This window comes from Coenobita brevimanus, chromosome 98 (assembly GCF_032717465.1).
Source record: "Coenobita brevimanus isolate Jiangsu-jjx chromosome 98, ASM3271746v2, whole genome shotgun sequence".
NCBI lineage: Eukaryota > Metazoa > Arthropoda > Malacostraca > Decapoda > Coenobitidae > Coenobita > Coenobita brevimanus.
Window position 1 is genome coordinate 3,734,744 of NC_137051.1, and position 14,852 is coordinate 3,749,595.

The following is a 14,852-nucleotide window of genomic DNA, read 5'->3' on the forward strand; positions in this document are numbered from 1 at the left end:
TATTTTTAGTCTACCTGGCTCATAGATGATGGGTAGTCTTGTTTTTAAACTTTTAGAAAATACCATACAAAACTATCCATGCTTAAAAGAATTAACTGCACTGATTTATTTAAGTTGGTTAAATGCATTTTGTTGAGATTGTCTAATCACTATTACAGGGGATATGCAGTTATGGTAATTAAAACACTAGATACCAATTATGCAATATGCATGTTCTTGAAAACATTGAAACATCTGAATTTCATACATACTCTAGTATGTAGTAATTACATACTGCCCTGGTTCACAAACTGATAGATGTATCCTGTATAGTACTGTACCTACATGGTAAACAACATTCACTTGTCAACAGCTACATCAAACTTTAAGAGAAAATCTGACAGATCTACTTACCTGGACATTCAAAATTTGGTTCAAGCGTGGACTCCACTGGTGTCAGGTCAGAAGCTGCGTTGTCAGATGTAGTAGAACTGATGTTGGCTGCTGCTGTGGTGGTAGTCTGGTTAGTAGTGGTTGTGGTGATTGTGATAGTTGTGGTTGGGGTCACTTCTCCTAGAACTCCTGGTTATAATGTAACTGTAGAAACTGGGTGTATTGAGAGTGCAGAAGAAGGACTGGGGTAAAAGGAAAGTAGGATGGATTTTGGAACCAGAAGAGGAAATTACATAGTCCTGTTCAATGACATGGAACTGAGACGAGATGCTAAAAGATACCACGCAGCATGAAACTGCCTAAGGTTGCTGTTGTTGTTGATCGACCCTAGTCTGTCTGGCTGAGCAGACCCACCAACTGCATGCAAGTAATTACCCATGCAGGGCAGTCCCATGCCTTGAACTGATGTTCCTTTGTAGGCTGAGCAGACCAATCAACTGCAGGCAAGCAACTGCCCCTGAAGGGCAGTCTTGTACTTTGAATGGATGTTCCTTTGTGGTTAACAGCACCTCATGATGTGGGGAAAATTGCGGAAGTTTGGTTCCTGGATAAACATCACATTTGTGGTGATCCACCCAGTTAACAGGGACACCACTGCAGGCTCCACACCACCCAGCTGACTTGCCAAGGTAAAAAGAAGTAACAATGAAGGGTAAGACCAGACAGGAATCAAGGATGGAAAAAAAAAAAAAAAAAAAAAAAAAAAAGGAGACTCAATGGCAAGGTGGATATAATGAGGATGTGCAGAAAAAAACATCAGTGATGACACAATGAACTGGTGACCTGGGTCAGACTAAGATTCTTTAAATAGAAAGGTACTCTGAGAAAAAGAAATTTAGAAGCTATCACTCCTCTCAGCCCCAGTCTTAAGAAATATATTCATATTTTATATATGCTGTATACTAAAGCACTTACCAACAAATAAAAAAGCATCATATAGAAATGTAACCTGTTTCCTACGGTGTTCTGTGTTGTGTTGAAGTTTACAACTTAATTCATGGTTGACATGCACGTAACTACCACTCTGTGCCTTCTGTGTGCACAGTACATCCAAATATATATATATATCACTGATAAATTATATTTTGTACAGACAGAAAATGAAGAGATGAAGAGCTTCAAAAGAGAAAAGAGGTAGTATTATATTAAGAGTACATCCAATGATATTGTTAGTAAAAAAGTTGATAACACAGGGAAATGTAAGAGAAAAACAAGAAATAAGACAAAAAGAAGCACTCTGTGGCAATGACATAAAAGCAGAAACAAAAACACCTATAAAGAAAAACCCATACTAGTTGTGGTGGCTGTGATAGACTGGGTTGTGGGTGCTGCTGTGGAACTAGTTGTGACAGGGGCATGGGTGCTGATTCCTGGCAGTGCAGCTGGGGGAGGATAAGCCTGACTGATCTTGAGACCCAATTTGCGTCGCATGGTAGTGAGCAGAGGCCAGCGTTCCCCACACACACCCTGGTAGTCATCCAGGTCTATAGCCCAAATCATTGCACCACCAAGGCCATCTTGCTTCACCATGTCCATCTTTTGGAGTAGAAATGAAGTGTACTTAGAATTATTTTCCCAGAATATTAAAAAAAAAAGTACATAATCTGACCACCATCTATCTATCTATTTATCTATCTACTGCCAGACTCCTTAACCTTGTAAGGGGTGGCCATAAACAAATCAATCATTGCCATGTCACCCTGTCCTCTGCCATATGGATGCCCTCTCTCCAACTCACACATCACGATGTAAAAAAAAAGTATTGTTTGATATACAGCCATGGTAAAACACAATGGTACTGTATAACAAACAAACTATTAGCATGGCCAGTATGAAAAAAATGGAAGGTTTCACTAAAAGAAATAAAAGTCCACCTTCCTTCCTGCAAACTCCTGTGATGTGAAGTATTCTGTGTATCAAGAGTAAGCCAATTACAGTCTTAGAGATATGTCTTCTATATACAGGATTACGAATGTCTAACTGTTCTTTATTTTACACCCATTACCCTGTTTTCTTCCACTGACTAAGAGGTCTGCTAAACTATTAATGTTATCATTCTCAACATGCCTGTCAACCTATTCTTTATTTTGCAATCATTACCCTGTTCCACTCTACCATCATAAGGTCTGCTAGAGTACTGTATTAACTTTATCATTCTCCTCATCCCTGTCTACCTGTTCTTTATTCTACATTCATTACCCTGCACTTTTCACTGACTTAGAGTTCTGCTAGAGTATTAAAATTATCATTCCCATTATCTTTTCCCTAAACTCACCACACAATCAGACTTAATGAAATGCAGAAAAATTAGTGTACACTGGAAATACTTAACCCATTCAACCTGATCACACATTCCTTATTACATTCAGATAATTTTGTTCAGTTTAGGAGACTTTTCAAGCTGTAGGCATTAGAGATAGCCTTCAATAAAGCCTCTGAATTTGAAAAGGCTTTCTTTAGTTAAATAAAATAATCTAATATCAGTAACGGAATGTAAAATTATGTTGCACTGGGCAGAAAGGGTTAATGAATTTCCTTCATCACAAAAGCCTGACCTTCCTTTCAATGTAGTTTTTGTCATCATATCCCACCCACTGATCATTCTTGGTAATGTATGGTCCACCAGCAGCGTCCTTATGTTGGCTCCACCCACCCTGACGTAGGGACTGGCAAATCTCATAATATGCCAGAAATCCCCGTTCCCGTGTGTACGGTCCAGCTGTTCCTGATGACTTGGCCTGCACAACACAAGATGGTATATGAGACATGATTACCTGTTCTACAGTACCATCTATCCGATACTTCGTATCTGATCAACAAAAGGTTTGTGACACCTAGTGTCTCAGAGTAAAGAATTTTATGCACCAGTAGTTAATGTTCGGCTACAGATGGAGGGAGAAGAAACAGTGCAGTTATAAGCATTAGCTGACAACCAATCTTTTCTTTTCAGACATTATACCTCAACTGGACACCTACTACAAATATCTAAGCCACTCAGTTCATATCATCAAACATGGGATGTAAAGAACTACTGTATTTACAAATGCACAATTTAATAGTACACCATTATGGCAACTGTGCACACTTACTGTTGAGCCTGGATTTGTGTTGCTTGGGTTTGAGAGCGTAAAACTGCGGCCATAAAATGGAATACCCATGATTAACTTTTCTTTAGGTGCTTTCTTCAGTGCCCAATAATCAAGTCCATCCTTCACATTGAGGGTCTTGAAGGCCCATGCATCTGAGGGACGGGAGACAATGGGGGCATGGTGATCTGCTTTACCATCCCATGGGCCACGCAGATCATATGTCATAATATTGATGAAGTCCAAGTTCTTGGAAATTCTTTCGACGTCATAACCCTCATTCACACGGAACCTGCAACGGCAGAAAGAACTTCTTCAGATGATGTACAGTGGGTAGAAAGATGCTATAAAAAGTGAGATGACAATGTGGTACTTGAGGAAAAACCATATTCATCACCATAACCCAAATCCTCACTGATTCAAAGGATGGGTAGGATCCAGAAAAAAACAGGAGCCATTTCCATTCACTCAAAATTCAAGCCTCCAAAAGTATAGGTTCCTTCCCACAGGCTATACCATTCACATGAGCTTCACCTTGCCACTTCCAAAAACTGTGGGACAGACCTGTTGTGCTGACACACACACACACACACACACACACACACACACACACACACACACACACACACACACACACACACACACAAAAATAGCACTATCATGTACATTTCTATCATGTACATGCACTATCATGTCATTAGCATATAAAGCTTACATAAAATAAAAACATCTGAATCAATCTATCTATCTATTGCCTGATGCCTTAATCCTGTAAGGGGTGGCCACAAACAAATCGCCTCCATGTCCCCCGCCATTTCACTGCCCTACTTCCAGCTCACATCCCCCTCTCTCATATACCTCTCCACTCCATCCCTCCATCTCATCCTTGGCCTCCCCTTCCCTCTCTTCCCCTCCACCTCACTCACATACACTCTCCTCATCAGTCTCTCACTCTCCATCCTTTCCACATGGCCAAACCACCTCAATGTGTTTCTCCTAATGCTTCCTATCATTCACATCCATGCCACAATGGTCCTTCACATCCTCATTTGTCAGTCTGTCTCTCCATGTGACTATACAGGCTCCTGTCAAATAACTCATTTCCACTGCTCTCACTCTTCACTTCTGTTCCTCCAACATAGTCCAAGCTTCACTTCCATACATTAGAGTTGGTATCACAATACTGTCATGCAGTTAACTTTTTCACTTCCATGCAACTTTTTCACTTCCATGTTCATTTCCCTTTTTCTTATCGCTGCTTTCAAGGAACCAGCAATCTTTCTTCCTTGCTGTACCCTTTCAAGCACTTTATCCTCCAAACTTCCATCCTTACTCATCAACGTTCTCAAGTACTTAAACACACTCACATTTTCCATTTCCTCCTCATCCTACCTCACTGTACATTCACTGACTTCACTTCTCTCAAAGACCTTAACTTTACTCTTCCCTACATTCAACTTTAGATTTTGTTTCTTACACAATCTCCCAAACTCATCCACCAAGCCTTACAGCTCCCCTTCGTATTCACTTAACAACACAGTATCATCTGCAAACAGTACAGGAACTGTCCAAACACTGCCCTCTCTCTATAGGGGCACTCCAACATCCACTGTCCTACTATGTATCTCTTTTATAACCCCATCCATATACAGATTGAAAAACCATGGAGACATGACACATCCCTGTTTCAATCCAACTTCAAGTAGAAAAATTCACTCAGTTCACTATCCACATGCACTGCAGCCTTAGCACCCTCAGACATACTCTTCACAGCATTCAACAACTTCCCATCTACTCCCTATATTCTTAATACTTTCCACAATCCTTGTCAATCCACCCTGTCATATGCTTTCTCCAAATCCATGAAGGCTGCATACAACTTCTTTCCCTTCTCTAGAAATTTTCCAGTGAAGATCTAAGAATGAATATCTGAGCTACAAAACCTCTTCCCTTCCTAAAACCTCCCTGTTCTTCTCCAACTAATTCCTCTGTTATTTCCGTAAGTCTGTCAATAAGCATCTTGCCGTATATGGTTCGTTTCCTATTACATTAAGAAGACAGATGCCCCTATGATTGCCACACACCTCTTTTTCACCTTTTCCTTTGTACAGGGGAATAATTATACCTGATTTCCAATCCTCCAGGACTCTACCTTCCTCCCAGGCCAATCTGTACATCTTCCATATCCATTCTACTACCATCTCTCCACCATGCTTCAGCATTTTACTACACACTCCACATCTGAATCTCTCAGTCAATTTAAAATTGCTAGAAACCATGCAAAAGCAGTAACAAATCTCGCTAAATCAAATTTTCTTCACAACCAAGTATCCAGCCTACTAAACAATCCTAATGAAAATAGAATATTCTGGTCAACTCTCAATTCATTCAATAATAACTTCAACATGTCATCACCCATTCCCCCACAAAAATCTTCTGACGGTAACATTACATATGATCCGCATGGTAAAGTGAATTGCCAGTACATTTGCCAGAAATTCTACTTTAGAGGAAGAGAGCCAGAGCGTCCCAGTACTTGAACTTGACTCTCCCAAAATTGCTCCACTTAAAACTCAGACTAGATATGAAAAATCCCTCCTAGACAATTTACCAACCAACAAAGCTCCATGCCCAGATGGAATTCCTACAATTGTTTTGAAAAAGTGCTCCCCAGAACTTGCTTCTATTCTCGCTAAATTATTCAGTCTATGCATATGTACTTCTTCATTCCCTAATTCTTGTAAAAAAGCCAATATCCAGCAAATTCTGAAGAAAGGAAATTCTTGGTGTTTCATTTAACAATGCCCTCAGTTGGACCTCTCACGTCAGATCACTTGCTCAAACCGACACAAAGAAACTTGGATTTTTGAACAGAGCTTGTACCTTCTTCACTGAAGAGCAGTTAGCTATAGTTTATATAAGTCATGTGCACTCTCAGCTGGAATATTGCTCACCCTTGTGGAATGGATGTGGGGAAGTTGCACTGAAACAACTAGACAAAATTCAGAACAAAAGAGTTAGAATTATTAATAATCTTGCCATTACAAAGAAACTACCTCCCCTGCAGGTAAGAAAGAATGTTGCCTCCTTGCATTATTTTACAGATACTTTTATGGTAAATGCTCTGATGAAGTTGTATCCATTGTGCCACCTCTCCATGCCTTCCCCTGTACTACATGGGCATCTGGTAGTGCTCATGACTGGAATGTCACACTGCCACATTGCAGAACTTTCACCTATCAGAAATCTTTTATTTCCCGAACTGCATCTCTTTGGAACTCGCTTCCCCAGAGTTGTTTCTCCCCAAAAGTTCAAAGTAGAGCTGTTCAAGTCCAACTGTTACAGATTTTTTATGAATGGAGGACACCAGTAATCTGGTGTATGGATTATTTTTCTTTTGTTTTTCCTTCCTCTGTTCTATTATTTAAAAAAAAAAAAAAAAAAAAAAAACTTACATCTTCCATCCATTTATTTCTAACATCTGGCATTCCCTTGCTTTCCCAATACCTGTATTTGTACCTCACTATATTATATACATTAAGCAAGTGAACTGCATTTGACAAGCACTATACAATGCACTAGCAGGCAATGTTTTCTGGCCTCTTTAGGTGAGGGACATCTGTTAAATTATGGTTTTGATGCTATAATTTTATTCACTCTCATCTTAAACGTTGGGACCAACTGCCTAGCCCTGGGCTCCTACACTCCTCATGCAGCAATGTGGGATTGGATAATGGATGGATGGAATTTTATTCAGTTCATGAATGGTATCCTTAGGCTGTAAAGGCCGTCTCCCAGACAGACCGTCGTAATCGTTTCATTTTGTTTCGTTTTTGAGGGCTTCAACGTGCTTGCATGCACCAACCTTGGTCACCTAATGGTGGCTCTCCATACTGCTCGATCTCTGGCAGTTTCCGTGTTTACTTCCTTATCCCTGAGGTCATACTCAATGACCTCGACTAGAGTCTTTTTTGGTCTACCTCTTGCTACCCTACCCCCAACATGGGGGGATGATAATTGGGTGCAGAAAGTGAAAAGCGTAACTTCTCACTTTCTGCATCCAATTATCATCCCTCATCCTCTCCACATGCCCAAACCATCTCAATCTACCTCTCCTCATCACAACACTAATACACTCCAGTCCTATCCTAAATATCAACTCTTCCATCGAAAACCTTGCCCCCCCCAGTCCTCACACTCAGGGATGCACTGCACATCCACCTAATCATTGCCATTTCTTTATGTTTGTGTCTGCTAATATTCTCTTCCTTTACTGCCCAGGTCTCATTATCATACAGCATTACACTCCTAACACATGCTGCATACAGAGATCCCCTAGCACGGAGGGAGAGCCCTCGCAATGTAAGGAGAGGCAACACCCCCCTGAATTTCCTCCACCCACTCCACACTCTAGCCATACAGCTAGCTCCAACCCCATCTCCAGCACATAACGTCTCCCAGATAACAAAACTTTTCCACACAATCAAGAGACTCACCAGCAAGTTCAATCTTTTCATGCATAGCAATCTCCATTTTCATAAAGTATCTATCTATCTATATGTGTGTGTGTGTGTATATCTATCTATCTACCTATCTATCTATATATATGTGTGTGCGTGTGTGCATATCTATCTATCTAACTATATCTATATCTATGTGAATATATATATATATATATCAGCAGCAGCAGCAGCCATTGAGGTCCACTGCAGGACCGGCCCATCCCTACCGAAGCAGGGACGATACAGCCAATGTATTTCTACCCAGTGGCTTAGGCTGTCTGGTAGAGACTGTATGTAGCGTGAACAGTGCTTGCGAGTGTGATTGTAGTGTTGTAGTGGCTTTGGATGTGTATGTAGACTATGAACCTAGTGTAATCGGCCCGCCTTAAGCCAACTGGGTGCAAGCATACTAGTATGCGACACTAGTTCAACCACAGCACCCCTTGTGTCCGCCAAAGTAGCAACTGGCTTGGTGAACGCTTTCCAAAGTTTTTACAAGTCTGGCGGGAGGCGAACCTGCGCTCACCAGCAAGCGAAAAGCAAACTCTACCACTGTACCACAGAGGCTCCATATATATATATATATATATATATATATATATATATCACTACAATGAGTGCTAGTTATTTGTTATTTCATTACTTGCAGTTTTGAACACTTGTGAGTTAACAATCCATCTCAAAATAAACTAGCTGAAGGTGCATTCTGAAGTGATTCAACAATCTGTGCTGCTAAATAATCTCAAAATACACTTAAAGACGTAGGATCTAACATGTGATGATGCTTGAGAGGACTGCAAAGGGTTCTGAAGCAATCATATGTTTAAACTATGACTGCAAGGGCCATTTTCTCGGGCACCAATTATTTGCAGAACTTGATCGATGTGGGATGCCTGGTATGCACCCCTATGAATATGAAGGGGCCACTGTGCTGAGGAGATTAATTCACACAAATGCCAGTTACTTTATCACAAGTTGTTTTTACCAAGCTCAATTGAATCATATGAATAATGCATAACACATCATACTGATGGGGTTAAAGAACTATGATGCAGCAACTGAAAATAAAATAAAAATAGTGAACTAACACAAAAAAGAAGATTTTTTTTTTTTTTTTTTTTTTTTAACAGACAAGTGACGCTTTATGCTTCACCTTGCAGGGGACACAGCAGCAGAGAGGATAAAGCCATGAGGTCTGAAGGCTGCTGCCAGCTCATCAACAAGATCAGCAAAGTTCTTCTTGTCAGCCCACCGGCCACCGCGGTCGCTGGCACCTGTTGGAAATGAATTTCAACTTACTGTATTTATAACCTTACTTCATGATCACCATCATTCTTACCTTATTTCATCTTAAACATTATCATCCTAATCCTATTTCATCATAAACACAGGCATCCTGATCATACAGAATATCACCAAACTGTCCCTCACTAAATAATATGGGTAGACTCCATTCATAGGAAAAGGGAGGCACAAAAGTAGGAAACCCATTAACAAACGCTTATCCAATTAATAAATGAGCCACACATCCACTTACTTGTTATGCGCACTATCACAAATCTTGGTTCTGTCTCACAAGTAAAATAATTTCATGAAACAAAGCTTTCACATGTTCAATGCTCCTGATGCACTCTGGTATTTTATTCAGTCTAACAACAGTCAAGTTAGCTCAGCTGAGAGACATTCAGGATATCAATGGTTTAAAAAACTAACACAGCCTTGAAAATAAAACTATCTTGAGTAATCTTTTTACTGTTAGTGGTGCACTTACAATTTTATTTCAAGCTAAAATCAGATGACTGTATTCAGCAAAAAGAGTTATCCATGTTGTCAAAGGGTTAAAATCCTTCCTCTTCTCTCGTCTCTTACCTGGATACTCCCAGTCAAGATCCAGCCCATCAAATTTATGCTCCTGAAGGAAGGCAACGGCAGACTGCACAAATCTGTCTCGTTTCATCTTGGTTGAGGCCATTTCCGAGTACTTCTTGCCACCCTCATTCCAGCCACCAATGGCGATCAATACCTTGAGAGCTGGGTTTTTTGCTTTAAGTCCTACAGCTGTTTTGTATGCTCCTGTTGGGGTGAAACATGACCTCAGTGAAATGGGAGGAGGGTTTCTATAAAAAATAGTGACTATCAGTAAAAATACAGGTATACCCTGGTTTAATGATGCAACTGGATAAGTAAAAACCCATCGTTAAGGGGGTATCGTATCTCGGGGTAGATTTAACATGTAAAGTATAGGGATGTGTTTTTGAGTCTTGGGTTTCCCCCTCAACCAAGTCCTAAACCCACCCAAATGAGTCCAAAAACAAGTTTAAAGCCAATCTAAATGGCCTAACAGCTGTAAAAGAAGCTAACCTAAGCCTAACACCTGTAAATAACTAACTAAAACCAACCAATAAAATCTGAAAATTGTCAAATTGAAGTCTGGAAAAAATCAAGTTTAGCAAACTGTACCCCAAAATGACAATGTTCACCCAATCTATGCCTAAAACACATTAATCTAAGTCTAAAAACAGTTTATAAATCAACCTAAACACACAATTTTTGTCTAAAATATCATCAAAATTGGTAAAAAAAAAAAAAAAAAAAAAACGTTAAACCAGGGTTTGGCCATCATTAGGTGGGGTATGGTGGTATTTCTACCCCCATTGTTAAGCTGGGGTATCGCATCTAGAGATATCGTATATCGAGGTATACCTGTAATCTGTGATGCCTATAATTTCATCATTTCAGATACTTTTTACACATTCAAACCAAATGCAGCAGGTCCAAAATTATGTTCTCCTGTGCATGGAAAACAGCATGTGTTGGAAGGATCCAACCCCATCATAACATTATTTATATATTGATACTTCACAATTCATTGACAACAGTTATTATCATAATGGTTATATATTTTAAACACAAATGCTGTACCTTACTGACATGATGCAGCAACCAGTAAATAAATTATATGCTACTATGATTGCTGAATTATGAAAGTTTTCAAGAGCATAGCTGGAAAAAAAAAAAAATCCCATAGTTATGGAAGTTCCAGAATGACAGATTGTGGAATGGGGAAATTTAATACAGACTGTATTTTTTCCAATGACTCAAGAGTTCCAACTTTCATATCCTGATTTCCCAGTCACAAAACATTTCATTCTCAGCATAAAAAGCTCACCTTTCACAATGTCCAACTCTGGATCAAGTGCCTGCATAGTTAACTCCGTTTCCTTGAGTCCAGCAAAGGAGTAAATAACGTGGGTGCAGGCGAATGGGTCAATGTCTTGCACGCTGAAGTCAAATGGAGGTGGACGGTAGACTGACCAACCTCCATAGTAGCAAATCAGCTTATAGTCTGTTGGCAGTACATAATACTTAAGTGTGGAGGTGATCTATTTATCAATCAAACTACTTTCCTAGCTATAGCCAGACATTTTAACCCTGGAAAGGTGGCCACAGAAAAATCACTCCATGTCATCCTGTCCTCTGCCATAAGGCTGGAGATGATGCTACAACTGATCTTCACATAGGCATTCATCATCATCATCATCATGCAAAACACAATTCCCTTAGTCCCCCCCCCCTTTTTTATTTTTCAAACTTCAATTATAAATAACTCTTGCATACAATGAAATTAAAGTAACAGTCCATAAATACAGGTACTTTAAAACATACACAGTTATTATTAACATTTTTTTCTATAAAGAGTGACTAATGATAAAATGCAGTGAGCACTGTACAATGAAAGCAATCAAAATGAAATCAAATGAGATTCAAATATTATCAGCACTCAAAGCAGCAACATTCACAAAACTCACCTCCATTCTGTCTTTTGATGTTAGTTTTGTACATTAAAAGGTCACCACCTGCCACAGAATCAAAATCATTATGATGGGTGGCAATGGGCTCAGCACCACGCACAGCAACATCATTTGTGTTATCAGCACCATCTCCAAGGCCTAAGAGGGACTCAGACCACTGTCCAAATGGTCGGCTGTTTAGCTGTTGAGAATAAATAAATCAGGTTAAGTAAAGGCTATACAGAACTTCCTAACAATACCCTACTGTACTAAAGTTTTGAATCTGTGTTTGATATACTGTATTAGTTTATTTCTCTTCATTATATTCCACCAGCATTGACACTGCTTCCCTGACATATAAATGTCATCATAATCATCCAGAACTCTTTTCTCACCTAAGGATGGGGTGATGCGTAAACTGAAAACAAAAACCACAGCTACTGTAGCTTACATCTGATATATAAATAAGGTTCTGTAACTTGTGTCACATCATTCGTATCGTATCATTTATGAAGGCTTCAACATGCTTGCATGCATCAGCCTTGGTCACCTAATGGTGGCTCTCCATACTGCTTGATCTCTGGCAGCCTCTCCATTCAGTCCCTTATCCCTGAGGTCACACACTATTACCTCGTCCCAGGTCTTTTTCGGTCTCACTCTCGCAACCCTACCCTCAACGTTCACACTTCTCACCTTCTGGACCCAACTGTCACCTTCATGGCCAAACCATCTCAATCTAACCTACCCCATCACAGCACCAATACATTCAAGTTCCATCCTTCCTTTCAACTCTTCAATCACAATCCTAACCCAGCCAGGCCTTGCATTCAAGGACATACTACACATCTATCTAATCACTGTTATTTCTGTATGTTTGAGCCTAGGAATATCCTCTTCTTTTACTGCCCAGGTCACACCATCATACAACATTGCACTCCTAACACATGCTGCATAAAAGGATCCCTTAGCATGGAAGGAGAGCCCTCTCAATGTTAGGAGAGACAAGAGCTCCCTGAACTTCTTCCAACCATCCCTTAACCCCTTACCCTGACCACAGAGTTAGCTCCAGCCCCACCTCCAACACATAACATGTCTCCCAAATAAAAATACTCCTCCACACACTCAAGAGGTCTCCAACAAGTTCAGTCCTTTCATGCCTCTCAATCTCTATATGCTCTCCCCAACACACCACACATGTGAAATCAGCATTATTTCACAGCCCTACCTCTAATACCACTACATCTCTCATGCACCCACTTATCACAAAGACTGCACAACAAGGAGTTACTTCCCAAACCCCTGTGGCAAAATGCACATACTGCATTATTCTTAATCATCCAGACCTGTCCATATTCTGAGCTAAAGAACAGATCTTTTTCCTTTAGAAAGGATAATCCATTACTTGATAAATAAATTAACATACGAAAGTAAGTACTGTCAACACATTTTCTGCCAGTATCTCTGAGGAAGGGGAGGGGGTGAGTTGGGGGGAGGGTAGTCAAATGGAGGGTGACAGAATGACTTGGAGGCGTTTTGTCTGCGGCCACCCTTTGTGGGATTAGGGTGTCGGGCTATAGATAGATAGATAGATCTCTATGTATCACTGGATGCCTTAATTCCGAATGGGGTGGCCACAAATGAATTGACTTCATGTCACCAAAGCCTCTGCCATTGAAGTTGCCCTCCCTCCAACTCCTATCCTACTTTCTTTTACAACACTCCACTTCATCCCTCCATTTCATCATCCTTGCAAGTAGGACACTGAGGCAAAGCTACCACAGGTTAGAATATTTAAAGGTAAATGACTGGCACCCCTGGTGGCATTACCTAAATACAGTACAGTACATAAGATGATGATACAAGAACACCATAACTGCAGTAGACTGGTTGGCCCATAGACAGTTCCTGCCAAAAAGATATCAGCAGACTAAAAGAACAGCCTGGAAACCCCCCACCTGCACCTTGGAAATCTGAACCAGTGCACACAGCATGTGATCTTCACTCAAACTGGTGACTTACAGCATTGGATCATCCAAAGAATATGAGCATCTACTGCACATTCTGCTTAAATGTACCACTCAAAGAAAGAATGATGACATAAATGTATGGGCAAGAAGTAACCAAGGAAGAAAAAGTTAAAGAAAAGAAGAAACATCAAGGAAACAGAGGTGAAATTAAAAGAAGGAAGAATACCAAACAGTAAGAAAGGTAAATGAAATGACAAAAGGAAAACAAGGGGACAGAAGACACAGAAATATGGAAACAAAAAAGGGGACATGGTGATAGCAAAAATTAAGACACATATTGGTGGCATGGTGAAAGAGAAGTGGTGTTTGGGAATGGCATTTGCTAGTGTGTGGAAAAAATAGGGCTCATCTGCTTCACACCACAAAGTCCATATATATATATATATATATATCTATCTATCTATTGCCAGACGCCTCAATCTCGTTCGGGGTGGCCACAAACAAATCGCCTCCACGTCGCCCTGTCCCCCGCCATTTCACTGCCCCGCTCCCAACTCAAACACCCCTCTCTCATATACCTCTCCACCCCATCCCTCCATCTCATCCTCGGCCTCCCCCTCCCTCTTCCCCCCTCCAACTCACTCACATACACTCTCTTCGTCAGTCTTTCACCCTACATCCTCTCCACATGCCCAAACCACCTCAGTGTATTCCTCCTAACGCTTCCTATCACATCCACATCCACACCACAACGCTCCTTTATATCCTCATTTGTCAGCCTGTCTCTCCATGTGACTCCACAGGCTCCTCTTAAATAACTCATTTCCACTGCTCTCACTCCTGACTTGTGTCCTTCCAGCATTGTCCAAGCTTCACTTCCATACGTTAGATGTGGTATCACAATACTGTCATGTAGTAACTTTTTCACTTCCATGCTCACTTCCCTGCTTCTTATCACTGCTTTCAAGGAACTAGCAACCTTTCTTCCCTGGTGTACCCTTTCAAGCACTTCACCCTCCAAACCTCCATCCTTACTAAGTACCCAAGTACTTAAACATACTCACATTTTCCAAT

At 40.5% G+C, this 14,852-nt stretch overlaps 1 protein-coding gene across 1 annotated transcript in view; it reads right to left on the minus strand.

The window, feature by feature from the left end:
* The window catches only part of Cht10 (Chitinase 10), a 127,215-nt gene that overhangs the window by 99,909 nt on the left and 12,454 nt on the right, over positions 1-14,852 (minus strand). Inside the window, exons 5-12 of the mRNA XM_080283727.1 lie at positions 11,830-12,013; positions 11,190-11,366; positions 9,890-10,093; positions 9,174-9,294; positions 3,522-3,810; positions 2,988-3,170; positions 1,725-1,968; positions 394-447 (exon numbers count right to left, since the gene is read on the minus strand). Of these exons, the coding sequence (XP_080139853.1) occupies positions 394-447; positions 1,725-1,968; positions 2,988-3,170; positions 3,522-3,810; positions 9,174-9,294; positions 9,890-10,093; positions 11,190-11,366; positions 11,830-12,013 (1,456 nt within the window). The remainder of the gene's footprint in view (positions 1-393; positions 448-1,724; positions 1,969-2,987; positions 3,171-3,521; positions 3,811-9,173; positions 9,295-9,889; positions 10,094-11,189; positions 11,367-11,829; positions 12,014-14,852) is intronic.